This window comes from Caloenas nicobarica, chromosome 3 (genome assembly GCF_036013445.1).
Source record: "Caloenas nicobarica isolate bCalNic1 chromosome 3, bCalNic1.hap1, whole genome shotgun sequence".
In the NCBI taxonomy this organism is placed as follows: domain Eukaryota; kingdom Metazoa; phylum Chordata; class Aves; order Columbiformes; family Columbidae; genus Caloenas; species Caloenas nicobarica.
Genome location: NC_088247.1, coordinates 67,936,844 through 67,951,797, shown reverse-complemented (window position 1 = coordinate 67,951,797; position 14,954 = coordinate 67,936,844). Strand labels below are relative to the sequence as shown.

Below are 14,954 nucleotides of genomic sequence, written 5' to 3'. Positions count from 1 at the left end.
TCATTTTGTAAAGCAACACATCTACCTTCCTATCGCAGCTAAAATGCTAAATCCAGTATCTGCAAATACTTACCTGCTCTGGTCACAGCAAACGCAGAGATGTCAAAGTGCTGCAGGATGCCTGTCCCTCCTCTTGCTTCTGTATTGCATCAGGGGGCTCATACTGCAGGTGTGCTGGTTTGACTGAATATAAGTTAATTCATGCAGTTAGAAACATTTCTTTTTCATAGCTAGTACAGTCATTATTTGGACTAAGTTTGAGAAAAAGAGATAACACCCCAGCACAGAGTTAATGTTTTTAATTGCTCTGCTATGAGATCCAAGGACATTCTGAGTGCTCCACCAACAGGTGTGAAGCATCGAGGAAGGGGGGCATGGATGGGGCAGCCCCTGACTGACATCCAGACTGATCAACAGGAGTATTCCATCCCATTAGCGTCATGTTTCATATCGAAGGAGAGTCGGGATCTTCCACTCTTTCTCCTTTGTTGGAGCTGGGACAGAGACCTGTTCAGGAGAGTTCTGTTCAGGACTTTCTTCAGTTTGGCCTTCTGCCATCCTGCCATTTTGCAGAGGCCTCTGGGCCTTTCTGCCTTTTTCCTCTTTTCCCTCTCTGGGATTGGTTGTTGGGACCAGGTGCTGTTTTCCTGGGACTGGCTGCTCAATGTGGACAGAGTTTGTGAAGAATTACATTAAGTATATTTTATATTCTATTTCTCTTATATATATATATGTTGACTAGTTGTTTATTAATATTTTGTTATTTTATTCAACTGTGTTTATCTCAACCCAAGTTTCTCCCTTCCCTTTTGATTCTCTCCCCTATTTGGAGGGTGGGAGGAGGGGGGAGTGAATGAGTGGCTATCCTAGTTGTATTGCTAGCTCGGGTTAAACCACGACAGCAGGTGACAGATCTCACTGCCCAGCTCTAACATCGGAGGTATAGATCAAACCAGTATCTCTCACCAGACTTTGTGTTCAAGGCGCACAACCTCTGCCAGTCCTTTTACAAGGTTTATTCATTTATACTATCCCGTTACTTGTTAACATGAAGTCCCTAAAAAGGCATCAAAGTAGGGATTAGAGACCCAGCCTCTTGCATGAGAGGTTTGTGTGCTGCTTTCTCTTTCGCAATGCTGTTTTATTGGCAATAGCTCAAGTATCCTGGCTATTAGCTCAAGCTATGGAAGCAGATCTGGCTTTCCAATTCAGATCCAGAGCATATGGGAGGCAGCTGTGCTCGTTAAGGAACCTGCACAGCTTGGATGCAGCAAGTGCCTGGGGATGGGCAGGCGGCTTGCCAAAAGCACAGAGGATTCCTGAGATGGTCATGTCTGGATGCCAAACACTGGATGTTTGTCATTCACACTGCCACAAGGGAGGGGAGCAGGCCTGAGGAGGCTGATGGCCCTGTAAGGAAGGATGTGGTTTGGAACGAGGAACAATGTGGAGCCAGGAGAAGGCCAGTGGAATTGACAGCACAGGGTTTGGAGTCCTGATTTCAGGGAGATGGATGAGATGTGGTAAAAGACTTTTAGCTTTGTGAACATTTTAAGATGCTACTAACAAGATGGAAGCTTGGCCACCACAACATTAATATCTGATTTAGGGCTGATGTCATTTCTAGTTGGACACTACATTTAGTCTTCACAAAAGTGAGAATGAAAGATAAGGATGCGGTAAAGGCCCGTAGCTGTTCTGGTCCAACATCCTCTTGAAAAAATAATATAAACTCTTTAAAATTTGAGGAACATTTTAAGTGTCTCCTGTTCCTCCTTGAAAAAGACATCCATTTCCAGAGCTTGAAAACCCCACATGTCTCAGTCCTTGCTGCTGGGACAGACAAAATGATGAAATGAGGGAAGCAGAAGTCTAATATGCCATGGGAGTTGCTTCCTGGGAATGGTCTCTGTGTGAAGTCCTGCAGCAGCTTGACCCTCTCCTCATAATCTAGCCGACCAATCTGTCCCTGTCCCTCCTACAAAAGCACCAGACTAGAAAGAATAACCTGCAAGACACCTTTTCTTCTAAGCAGCTAGACAAGAAGGGAATTGTAAAAATTTGCAAGGAGTTCACAAGCCAACTGCTGTCCTGAAAGGCAGACATCCCATGAAGCCTTTGGGAAGCAGCCCAACAGCAATCCCTGCCTTCTCCCCAGCACTACTGTCCCTATCTCATGGTCTCCTGTGGACCCTCAGCCTTGCAGTGCTGCAGCCTCCTCTCCCTTGCTTGAGCTATTGTCTCTGCTTGGTAAGCAGGTTCCTTGAGAACCTTTAAACCCATTTCTAGGAGATTTTCATCAAACAGTCCCACAGTTGGCATGTGTCCTGGTTTTGTTAAAAACAAGTTTTTTTTCCTTCTCCAGCGGGGTGATTGGACTAGATGGTCTTTTGAGGTCCCTTCCAACCCCTAATATTCTGTGACTGTGACTCTGTGATTCTATGATTCTGTGATGCGTTCCCAGGTTCTGTTGGCAAGAGGAAAGGGGAACCCCTAGCAAGCTGTGTCTCTAGCTGCCCGCCAGTTGCCTGCAAGGAGTCATGAGTGTCTTTTGAACTGTCCTCCACTCCTGCTGCCTTCTTGCTTCTGGTCTTTCCCACTTAGACCCAGCGTTACACACAGGCTTTCAGCTCTGGTTTTTGTTCTGCCTTTGTCTGAGTCGTGCCAGATGGAGATAGAGATTTCCACATATCCAAGGGTAAGCATGTTGGCATTAATGCTTGACTGAAGAAGAATAGAAGGGAGACTTGATAGGCCTTGTTTCCACCAGAGATGCTAAGAAGAAGAAATGATTAGTGTTCAATTTCATAGCTGGTTCAGCCATTAAAAATACTCGTAGCGTAGATAAAGGGAAGAAATGTCACTGTCTTCACCCAGGAAAAAGAGTTAGACATCCATCTCTCTCTCTCTCTATCCTCTCTCTCTCTCTCTCTCTATCCTCTCTCTCTCTCTCTCTCTCTCCTCTCTCTCTCTCTATCCTCTCTCTCTCTCTCTCTCTATCCTCTCTCTCTCTCTCTCTATCCTCTCTCTCTCTCTCTCTCTATCCTCTCTCTCTCTCTCTCTCTATCCTCTCTCTCTCCCTAGGTTATATTAAAGTACCTCTTACTAAATAAGTATAAAATATGTGGTATGTACCCTAGTGTTTGAAGAAATGTCTCTAACTTTGTGAATTCCCATTAAGCCATGGTAAGCTTTCTGTTAAATTATATAGTTTGACAGTTCTTTCTGGACCTAAGAATAAACGAACACAGATATGAGAGTGGTTCTTTGGCTTTATCCTTGTGTAGTCTTAGTATACAACAACACAATGTTTGATTAATAAGACTCCCAAAATATTAATAAAATAAGCACATCAGTTTTTATTTGGAAACCATCTTAAAATTAAAAGAGAGTTCAAAAGTATTATTGCTACTTCTAGCTGTCCTTACAATCTTACTTCCCTTTACTGACTAAAGTGTTTTTGCAGTGAGTTATTTTTGGTTGTGGAGTGTTCTGGTGTTTGCGAGAGGTGTATTACCAATAGAGTAATAATCCTGGCTTCTTCAGAAGAATGTCCATTTCTTCTCACCCCACTCCCTCACAAATTACTTGGTTTGAACATCTCTGTTTTAAAATGTTCAGGGAGTTAGGATGTTATCAGAGGTCAGACTTTTAATTAGGAATTAACAATTAACGGAAATAATTTTAAACTGTTAGATAAAGGGAAAAATAAAAAGCTTTGTTTACATCAACTGAGAAACAACAACCAGTAGGCTGTCGATAGTGAATATAAACATAGTTTGCCCTCTACATAGCTATTAGAAGTCAGTATACTTGTAGATTTAGTTTTGCCTATTGTGTAGTTGTGTTTCAGCACTATCTAGAGTGCATTGTCTATGTGCTTATGAAGATGCTGTTCTTCTCAAAGGGAACATAGGCAAGCAGAATCAAGGAAGCATCTGGGCTGGAAGGGACCTCTGGAGATCAGGTGGTCCAGCCCCTGTGCAAAGCAGGGCCAGCTGCAGAGTAAGATCCAACTTAAAAGATGGATCAAATAAAAAAATCAATCACTTTGGGGAATTCGGTGATGCACGTACTTTTGAAAGCAGTGTCCACCATGCCTTTAGGCATCAAAGCAGCACCTGTACACTTAAAAGAAAAGGGCCGTGCCTTCTCCAAAGATGTTGCTGTTTAACATTGATCATTATTATTCTTTATTTTGTCATCTTCACATTCTAACAAGGTTGGTCAGAGAGAAGAGCACACTTACTCATGCTCTTGCACTTTCACCTATTGCACAAAATCAAGGGTCAAGAACAATGCTAAACTGAAATCAAGGCAGTATCCAAGCCCAAGAATCTTTTGGAGCCTTGAACATGCCATAGATTTTTATCTTCACGTGTTGTCCTGTTTCATCATCAAGCATGTTCATCGCACAGTTATTACTACAATTAAAATTCTCATTATAGGCAACAGCAGTTTTACCTGCTCATTTTTGTGTTTAAATGGAAGAACTTAAAGGCTCGGTGCCCTTGTTCCTTTCCACCCTTTCCCTCCAAAGTTACTTATTTGGGGCATGGGGAGCCTGCAATTTTGTGCTCTGAACTGGATGTGTGCTGGCTTCTTGATTGCTGCATTTTGGCGGGTTTAATGTAGATGCCAGTCTGTGAACTTAGGCAACTTGTGGCCAGAGGGAGCGACAGTATTAATACCTAAATTGTCCCAGCAAGACTGAGAGGATGGTTGCCCGTGTCCTGAAGGTAGAACTCAAGCAGTGCTCAAGAATGAGATTATGCAAACACAGACTTACGAGCAGTTGGGGGTTGGATTTTACCTGCCTGCATAGTAACAACCTCATTAAGTGATGTGGAATTGCTGTAGATGAGGTTTCTGTTTGGCCATAGTGGTGATGTGATGTATGGGAGAATTACAAGATTTATGATCTTTAAAACAAATATGTTGTAATGTAACTGTTCTGGGGATTTTAAGTTTCCAGAAAAATACAAAATTTCCCATGGGCATTTTAACAAGTTATTGTTCTTTTGTGACAGAGCTGTAAATAAGATTTCTTTTTTGGCCATCATTTTAGATCAACACGCTCTTCCTTTTTCCTTTTTTTTCCCCCCTTTTCCTTTTTTTTTTTCCCCTTTCCCCTTCTTTTTCTTTTTTTTTTTTTTCCTTTTTTTCGAGGGTCTTGCTGCATCAGGATACTGAGCTTTGCTTCAGGGGTAATTACATACATTGTTCTGTGTATTCTTTGAGTAATTATAGGACAGAATTAATTTTTTTTCTCGCAGTTTTTCTTAAAGTAAAAAAGATAAACCTTACACAACAATAATGACAACAACAAAAAGCCTAAACATAAGCCTTGTGCCCGCCCGCCTCCCCCCCCCCCCGCCCCCCCCCCAAAAAAATGAAAGAAAGAAAGAGAATGAGAGAATATAAGCTCAAAAGGTATATTTGCAAATAAATTTTGGAAAGACCTATACACTGATATAAGGAATGAAAGGAATTTTGGTAATCTTAGAGCAAAAACTGGTCCTTAAAAAAAAAATTAATAACAGCACGTGGAAGAGGCACACAGATAATAGAACACATCTGTTTTGGAAAGTTTAATAGAAATGAAAAAAAATCAATATATTTACATAAAGGTATAATATAACATTAAATTGAGAAGGAAACTAACTTTTTTTTTTTTTTAAATTAAAAAAACAGTTGGACAGACAGAACATGCCAGTGTAACTCTGAAGGAAGAAGCTGAAACTATGGAGACAAGTCCATCTGTTGCAAGCACCAAGGATGGTGTAGATGCTGAGAAAGACGATGACGACGATGCTTATACAGTTAAACAGTTGCCATCTTCGGAAGAAGACGCGGAAAACCTTGACCAGGCATCTGAGCCTCAGTCTTATGATCTGGGTTTTAAAAAGGTTTTTAAATTTGTTGGATTCAGATTCACCGTGAAGAAGGAAAAGACAGGGAAATCGGAACCAGTTCAGCTGCTTACTGTAAAAAAAGAAACACGAGTCCATGAAGGAGCTGGTGATGAAAAAGAAGTCAGCTCAGAAGAAACAGCGATGCCTGAGGATGCATACTGTGCAGAAGACAACACCAAAGACACATTGAAAAATGAACAAACAGAACCTGAATCTCCTAAAACACCAGAAGCAAATGAGATTTGTTCTGAATCAGCTGCCTTAGCCACTGATACTACATCACCATTAAGAAGATTTTTTACTCAGGGATGGAGTGCATTTAGAAAAAAGAAGAGTTTCAGGAAGCCTAAAGAAGATGAACTACAGTCTCCTCCACAAGAAGAGGAGCAAGAAAAAGAGGGCTCAACATTAACAACTGAAACCAGTGAAAAGGAGGAGAAATCTGAGTTCGAGAAGCAAGATGAAGAGAAGAACATGACAGCAGTAACTGCTGAAGTGCACGAGAAGGAGCAAACTGAAGGTGAAAAGCAGGAGTCAGAAAAGACTGTGGCAGCCATAGGAGCTGAAGCATGTGAGAAGGAAGAGCTAATCAGGCATGATGAGCAGGGACAAAAAGAGGATGTAGCAGCAGCAGTTGTTAAAGAAAGTGCGATGGAGAAAAAAGCTGAAGAAGGTGATCAAGAAGGAAACCTGGTGGAAGTCTCAGAAGATCTTGGTCAAAAGGAAGAAAAAACTGAAGAAGGAGGAAAGGAAAGTGAGGTGACAGAGAAACTACTAAAAACAAGGTCAGTGGTACCTGTTATCACTGACAGTGTGAACGGAGAACTGAAAATGTCCTCGGAAGTACTACCTGTGGGAGAAAAACTGGAGTCAACTGGAGCCAAGTGTGAAACAGAGGACAAAAATGAAATGGCTTCTGAAGAGAAACTTGAAGCAGGATCTTTGGCTATTGAATTTTCTAGTGAAGAGCTCAAAAAATCTGAAGGAAGAGAAGGAAATAAACCTTCTTCACTGGGGAAAGAAACTTCCGATGAAAAAATAGAGGAAGCAGAATTGAAAATTTCACCCACATCAGAAGACATAACTGGAAAGTTAGACACACAAGGAGAAGCTCAAGATAGAACCACAGAGAAGAAAGCAAGCGAAGAGCATGAGACAAAACTGACTCTGGGTGCTCCTGAGTTGAAGTCCTTTTCTACTTCTGAATGTTCTGTTGACACGGAGGATGATCAACAGACAATCAAACCCACTGATGAAGGTCTACAGGGAAAAACTGGCATAGTTATGACTGATACTGTCAAACCAGATGAAGTAACCACAGAAATAACTCCTGAAGAGGCAGCTGGAAAGAGGCCTCCAGAAGGTATCACAAATGAAGCTGAACTGTTGTCTTCTCAAGAAAAAACTAAACCACAAGGCAGCCCTTTAAAGAAACTCTTTACGGGGACTGGATTAAAAAAACTGTCTGGGAAGAAACAAAAAGGCAAAAGAGAAGAATCTAAGTTAGGGGAACAGGGTGAACCAATTCAGCACTTATCAGATTCCCCAGATAGCCCAGAGGAACAGAAGGGGGAGAGTTCTGCTTCTTCTCCTGAGGAGATGAATGAAATTCCTTCTTTGGAAAAATCTGCAGATGGAATGCAAGTCACTGAAAATGAAGAAGCTGCAACTTCAGATGTGGAGCGAAAAAGAGAAAGTGTCACAGCCTGGGCGTCATTTAAAAAGATGGTGACTCCCAAGAAACGTGTCAGAAGACCTTCTGAAAGTGATAAAGAAGAAGAAATTGATAAGACAAAGGATGGTGCAGTGTCTTCAACTGAAAATGCTGTTGATGAAAAGCAGGGAGAATTCAAAGAAAATGGGATGGACCAGAAACCAGAGAAAGCCACGGAAGAGCCCAAAAGAAAGGTTGACACCTCTGTGTCCTGGGAAGCTTTTATATGTGTAGGTTCTTCAAAGAAAAGAGCCAGGAGGAAATCATCATCATCTGATGAAGAAACTGAACATAAACTTGCTCAAGAAAGCCAAAAAGTGGAAGAACCTGGACAGACCAAAGAAACAATAACAGATGCAATTCTTACCAGCTCTCAGGAGAGTGATCAAGGACAAGGGAATTCTTCCCCAGAACAAGCCGGAAGCCCATCTGAGGGCGAAGGTATTTCAACATGGGAATCCTTTAAAAGGTTAGTCACTCCAAGAAGGAAATCCAAAACCAGAATGGAAGAGAGGACTGAAGACTCTGTGGTGGGATCCAGCCTGGAGCATTCAACATCAGATGGTGAGCCTGGAAAAGATGAATCATGGGTTCCATTTAGAAAGCTGATGCCTAGGCGTAGGAAGAAAAAGTCAGATCGGAAGCCAGAGCCAAATCATCTTAAACAAACAAGAGAAGACATGGCAGAAACAGCTGAAGAAGATTCAGATATTCCAGCTGTTGTTCCTTTATCCGAATACGAAGCAGCAGAGCAGGAAAAGATGGAAGCCCAACAAGCAAAAGATGCTGAAGCGATGAGAGAACGAACCTCAGAGGAAGAGAGAGCAGAAAAATTAGAGGAGAGCCTAAGAATTGAGCAAGGACATGAAGGGCTGGTACATGTGGTTACTGTTACCGTTGTGGAAGGGGAAAGGGCAATCAGCAGTATTGAAGAAAGGTCACCATCTTGGATATCTGCTGCTCTGACAGAGTGCATTGAGCAGGCAAAAGAAGAGGAAGAGACGGAAACTGAGAAAACATTTGAATCAGATGTTCTTGTGGAAGAAGCAGTGGCAGCTGCTAAGACAGAGCCAGAGATGAGAAAGGATCGAAGTGATGACACCACAGCAAGTGAGCTAGAGCTAACCTCCGAAGCAGTGACAGCTCTGGAAGAGACAGCAGAAGCTTCCTGTGCTGAAGGAACAATGGAAGTGTCCCTTGCTGAGGAGACAACTGAGACGGTTTCTGCTGTTTCACAGTTGTTAGAAACCCCAGACACTACAGAGGAAGTTACACCTGTACAAGAAGTAGAGGCCACTGAACAAAATTTGAAAGAGTTAGACAAACAAACACAAAAAGTTCTTCAGGAAGTTGCTGAAAGAGTAAAGTCAGCAGATGCAGCCCAGCTGGTTAGTGAAAGAACCATGACAACAACTGTAATTACAACAGTGCAAGAAGAAATTGATTCAGAAATGAAAGATGATGCTGAAGATGGGCAAGTTGTAGGTCAGGCAACTGTTTTGCTTGACCAGTCCTTGAAAAAAGAGGAACATAAAGATGACCTCCAGGCACTGGGAAGTGCAGGGAGCATTCAGGACCAAACTGGACTTGAAGAGAGTGTCCTTCTGGAAGGTTCTGAGAGAAGTGGACTATCTGCTGGAGCAAAAGAAAGCACAGAAGGATGTGAAAATGTAGATGTATCTAGAGAGGAAAGCCAGTGTCAGGCACGTGAGGAACCAGTTGTAGAAGGCCATGAAGAAATATCTGAAGCTCAGAGAACAGTAGAGGAACCTTCATCACAAGACAGAGACCCTCACATTGTCAAAGCAGTCACTCCTGAAGAAGAGCCATTTCCAAAGCAGGAGGCTTCAGAACAAGAAAAACTACCCATGACGGATTTCGCAGTAGATGAGACAAGAGATGAATGTATTCCAGGAGTGCACGCTGCGGTAGGTATTACATATAACACCAAGGTTCATCTGTCAAAGGAAAAAATCCGCAAGCATTAGCTATTATACCTACTTTAGATCCAGGTAGTAGCAATATTACTGCCAGGGTCCTTTTTTGTGCAGCCTGAGGCAACTGAAGTTTGTTTCCAGTGAGACAGACACACAGATGTCCATAAGCAGCAGCCACTGAGGCTTGTATGCAGATTGAGGTGGATGCAATTCCTGCAGAAATGGGTGGGAGATGGTTTGTGTGGATCGGAAGGTGCTGCAACAATTGCAATGAGGGCTCCTGCACAGCACAATGTGACTGAAGATATTATATGAAAATATGTGATACATATGTGATCTATATGGTACCATACATAGCAGGTGGTATCTTCAGTCATAGGCAGAGGTACGATTGTAGCTGAGGTACTTGTGCAAAGCGGGGGAAATAAATGACCCCAGTATCTCCAGCTTTAAATGTGCGGGAGTTCTTGTGGCTGATGTGTCCCTGCCTTCCTCTGTACCTCCCCACCAACTTGCTGGCTTAGTCTTTGTTTCAAGTGCTGCTGGTTATCCCTTGCTTTAGGCTGCCCTTTGTTTAATGAGCTGTGTGTCCTGAGAAACTGAACATGAGCTGGAATCTTGGTGACCCACTGATCTCAGTGTCATCATCTCGTGCTCTTCCCATAACCATACTCCTCTGCTTGTTTTTTCTGGTGCTTTTTCACGCAGAACACTTCTGGTCACTCCCTGTTCCTACCCTTTATCACAGGTCTGTTGCAATTCTCCACAGGTGCAGGACAAGATGGAGTATGAAACCTCTACCTTGGGGCTTCCACCTGAAGAGCCTGTGCAGCTTGAAGGAGAGGGCAAAACCCTCACGATGGGACCAGAATGCACAGAAGCAGCTGTCACTGTGGTCCCCATGAAACCTGAAAGACAAGATGAAATTCCTGACTTAGACTCTCAGGAGCAAACTTGTACCAAAGGAGTTCCTGGCAAGGCACCTGCCCAGAGAGAGGAAAAAGAAGATGATGCTGTGCTCCTTGGAGAAGAAAGCACAGAAGTCGCTGTTGCTGAGGTTCCTCTGCAGAACGAAGTAAAAACCTCTGCCCTTCCTTCAGAAGCAATTGGCTCAGAGGCAGCTGCAGATGCTGAGCAGAGTGTGAGGGATGGGGATGGCAGGCAGATTACAGCAAAAGATCCTGTGCCCTTTGTTGAGCCACAATGCAGAGAAAAAACAACTGAAATCCCCTCCCAGAGTGATGAAACTGAGGGTGGGAAAATGGAAGGTGCTGTGCCCAAAACTGAAACACACTTCGAGAGGGGTACCCCTGTCACTGAGGCCCCCACGCAGATTGAAGCAGACAGTGTATCTAATGTAGCGTCAATATGCCCAGATCTCCCTGAAAATGGAAGCACCATCCTCACTGACACAATTGCTAAGAAATGTGAAACACTAAGCAGCTTAGCTGAAGAAGAGACTGTGGAAAAAGAAGAAAAACTTGCAGAAACCTCCACCTGTCAAGACTTTCAGAAAGAAGATAACAAAAATGAGCACTCGATGGAAGGAGCCAAAGAAGTATTTGAATATGGAAAAGGGGAGGCTGTGAGAGGTGCTGAATGTTCAAGTGCTGTCCAGCAAGAGGTTTTAACTGTGCAAGAGGAAGGCTCTGACTCAGCCTTCCCACAAGCTAGAGGCTTGGAGGCTCTCACTGTGCCTGTGCCTGTAGCAGCTGCAGCAGCTGAAGAGCACATCATGGCAGAAACTGTGACACCCGCAGACACAACATCTGAAACTGTACAGCCCTTGGCAAACACAGCAGAACAAATGGCTTCTGAAGGAGTCCCAGTTGCTACTATTGACTTTTCAGGCTGTGGGACTGCAGAGCTTGGTAGTGCAGGAGCACCTGAGCCTCAAGTATCTCCCACTTCCATGAATGGAATGTTAGAGGAGCAAGAGAGGCCCCAGAGTACAGAGCAACCCAAACAAAATGGTATTCCTCTAACTCACAGTCTGTCTCTCACCCACACAGAATTTGAGGACGTTGTTCAGTCTGTGAGTATAGAGTCTCGGAGCACGAAAATTGTATTGAATGCCATTGAGACAGCTGTTCACAAACTTGCAGAAACAGAAGAGCCAGCTGCCTTTGAGCCAGAGCAGTGCATTAAGTCCACAGGGAAAAGCCCATCAGGTACAAATATACCTGAGCTTCTGGAAAGTACGCAGGTGGATCATCAGATTCCAGTAGGCACGGAAGAGATATGGAATAATGAACAAGAGCTCCGGCAATCACGAATAGTGAAAACTGCTACAACAGCAGAGTCTGCAGAAATTCATGTACCTGTGGAAAAGACAAAAGACATGCTGTTAACTTCGGAGGTGCTGGAAGATGGACAAAGTGAGAATTCTTTAACAATTGTGACTAGCCCTGAAGACATTTCAAGGGGAAGTGAGAGACTTCAGAAATCAACACTAGAACTAAGTACTTCAGAAAATTCGACCAAAGACCCGGTTGGCCGGATTATGGAAATACCAGACCAACATACAGGTCAGCAAATGTGCAGAGAAAGTGAAGAACAACAACATCCCCTGCCAGTGGAGGATGGAAAAACACAGACATGGGAGAATGATAGTTGCCAAGAAGCAACATCTTGTGATAGTCCACAAAGTCAGAACTCAGTGGCTCCTGAGGCCTTGAATGTAAGTAGCATTTTTAGTCAGCAATTTCTTTTTTTTCATAGTAGTTTTTGGAGTCTGTAAAACTGTCTTGTTTTTTTTTTTTAATTCTGGTGAAAGACTGCTCCTCAGTTTAACCAACAGGCCACAGATTATCTATATATATATATTTTTTAATCATTATTTCTTTTCCCCCCTCACTTTACTGCCTCTATCTTGGCTAACACTTTCTTTTCTGTTCTGTACAGCTACCCTCATTTTAATGGACTTTGACTTGGCCTGTAGTTTAGGGTGATATTTCTGGGAGGCAGAAATGTGGTTTCCAGCTTTGCTAGATACACACTCATATGGCACGTGTTTAACGTATGGGATTTAATCTGCAAACATGTTTCCTCTTTAACAAAGCTCTTTGTAAAATCCTAAGGGATGTGAGTGTCACCTTCCATGATAAACCTGGAGTGCCCCATGTACTAAAGCTCTTTGCACTTCAGTGAAGTCTGAATCAGAAATGATAGGTACAACTTCTCCTTAGGATGTTTACTACGCTTGCTTAACTAAGTCATGAGACCTTTATCTCTATCTTTGAGAGCTGCTTGGGAAAATAAGATATTTTTGAGAGAGTAAGTTGTCATTAATATGGCTTTTTTTCACTGTCGTCTTTCTTTCAGATGTGCTAAGCATCCATGTGGCGTTTGGAGAGATGCCAGTCCTAGAGAACAACTGACAATCCTGCAGCAAAACCAGGAGCTTTATTCACTACCCTTTATTCTTGGATGTTAACATTTGCTTTTTTGAAGACTTCACCCTTTTTGTCATTTCTATGAAAAAAAAAAATGGCTTTAATGTTCGCTATATCTACACGTGTGTTCCACTTGAAGGGCATTTGCCTTTGCCCAAAATATACCATTTAGACTGGAGATACACAACTGAGTGAATGGACAGACCATTAAATTTGTGCCACAGTTTTTACCCCACTTAACGTGTGTCTTGTCTGTCCCACCTCCTTGAATCCTTTAGCTCATCCCTTAATCCTCCTACCTTTCTGCAGTCCCCTCTACTCCCCGCATCTTCCCTAGCTGCCTTGATTTGACCTGCAAGTGGCTGTAGATGCTGCTTGATTCATGTGTGAGGAGGAGAAGGAAGGCTGGCTGATGAGAACACATGAGACTTCTGGCTGAGTAGCAGACTTGTCTTCATCAAACAGCAGGAACTGGATCACACACAAATTCTTGAGCAAGATACTCAAGATTGCTGCCTTTCAGTCCCATTCAGGTATCTCTATCCATCCTTCAGTTGTATCTGTGCAGGCCTGATTTAGTCAGAAATGACTTCTACAGTGTAGCTTGAAAGGAGATTGAGAATACCCTTCTTCTTTTGTTCCAGACTTCAGGTCTCAGGACTAGACTGTAATGTGTTGAATATTTATATGTATGTCTTAAACCCAGTTCTGATTTTAATGTAGAGCTATGATACTTCTGTACTATTTAGGTGTACCCTTAAATGAATTTTGTAGAGTAGCTTGGAGCGGAAATTGATACCATTGGAGCGGAAATTGATAACATGTACTTTCCTATTTATTGTTCCAGGTTTTTCCCCTTGTAAAATCTCTCAAAAACTTGGCTGCCTTGCTTTGAATATTTATATGTATATCCTAAACCCAGTTCTGATTTTAATGTAGAACTACAATACTTCTAAAGACAAAAGAGGCCTGACCTGTGTCAGATCCACCAACCACTTCTACTCGCAGTCTTCCCTCATTTCTGAGAATCCCATAGACTTACCATTTCCCTGCTGTCTCGCTCATGTAACAACCCTCAAGTCACATCCCTCTCGTTTCAGAGTCTGCTCATTTCTGGTCACTGCCCCATCCAACCCCAGGCCTTTACCCAAACCTACACCATCTAACATCCTTCCTGCAGAGAGCCTTCCTCCTTTCCCAACCCCTGCTTGAACCTCTTTCCTTATCACAGCAGGTGGAGTAGCAGGAAGGAGGGTAAGGGCTTGGTGATGCATTCTGTCTTGGATTGCAAAACGCTGATGAGAATTTTGGGCTGCTGAGATCTTAAAAACCTTCAGCTTAAAAACCAACAGCTGTAGACCAGAATGAGCAGGGCGATTTAACAATGGGAAGAAGCCCCAAGACTACGAGTCCTGGGGTGTCTGTCCCCAACAGGAGTTGGTCCTCTCTTTTGTTGTTTACATTAAAATCAAATACGGGGTACAAGTCCAAACTTGCAGCTCTGATTTGAAAAGTGAAGGTTACAGATCACACTTTGTGAAACTGATGCCCATCAAGTTGAACAATAGCTCACTATCCTACCTGTATAGTAATTTATTTTAAAAACAACTTCTAGTGTACAAATGCTCTCGTTATGGCAGGGCTCGCCTCTCCTCGAGGCTGCACATACAGCAAGCAATGCAACTGCACCGGTGTGATTGCACCATCTGGTGCTGCCCTGCGTGGAAGCATCGAAAGATTTTTTTTTTTTTCCTTACCTCAGAGCAAATTATATAAATGTTTAAAGCCCAACAATGTGGTTTCAAACAATCCCGTCTATGTCAGTCCATCGTTAGCAGCAGCTTCCCCCCCTAGCTTTGGGCAATTCCACCAACCTCGGCTGGTTTCCACAGGTTTAAGTTGGCTTGCAAGTTAATAGTGCTCTTAATAACACCTCACAAGTGCAAACTTGGCTGAATTTGTACAAATTGTATACCTATGTACATTAAGCCAT

The 14,954-nt window shown here is 42.9% G+C and overlaps 1 protein-coding gene across 1 annotated transcript; it reads left to right on the top strand.

The window, feature by feature from the left end:
- Positions 1–5,699: 5,699 nt before the first annotated feature.
- LOC135986789 (A-kinase anchor protein 12-like) lies at positions 5,700–13,280 on the top strand. The gene is made up of 3 exons (XM_065631196.1): positions 5,700–9,557; positions 10,336–12,246; positions 12,891–13,280. Exons 1-3 carry the CDS (start codon positions 5,745–5,747, stop codon positions 12,897–12,899), a joined length of 5,733 nt encoding a protein of 1,910 aa, XP_065487268.1. The 5' UTR covers positions 5,700–5,744; the 3' UTR covers positions 12,900–13,280.
- Positions 13,281–14,954: the final 1,674 nt, after the last annotated feature.

Bases quoted from the DNA above. Each gene is read 5' to 3' on its own strand.
- LOC135986789 (XM_065631196.1), top strand. From the start codon at position 5,745: ATGGAGACAAGTCCATCTGTTGCAAGCACCAAGGATGGTGTAGATGCT. The intron at 9,558-10,335 runs GTAGGTATTACA...AATTCTCCACAG, and splicing joins TTCCAGGAGTGCACGCTGCG to GTGCAGGACAAGATGGAGTA.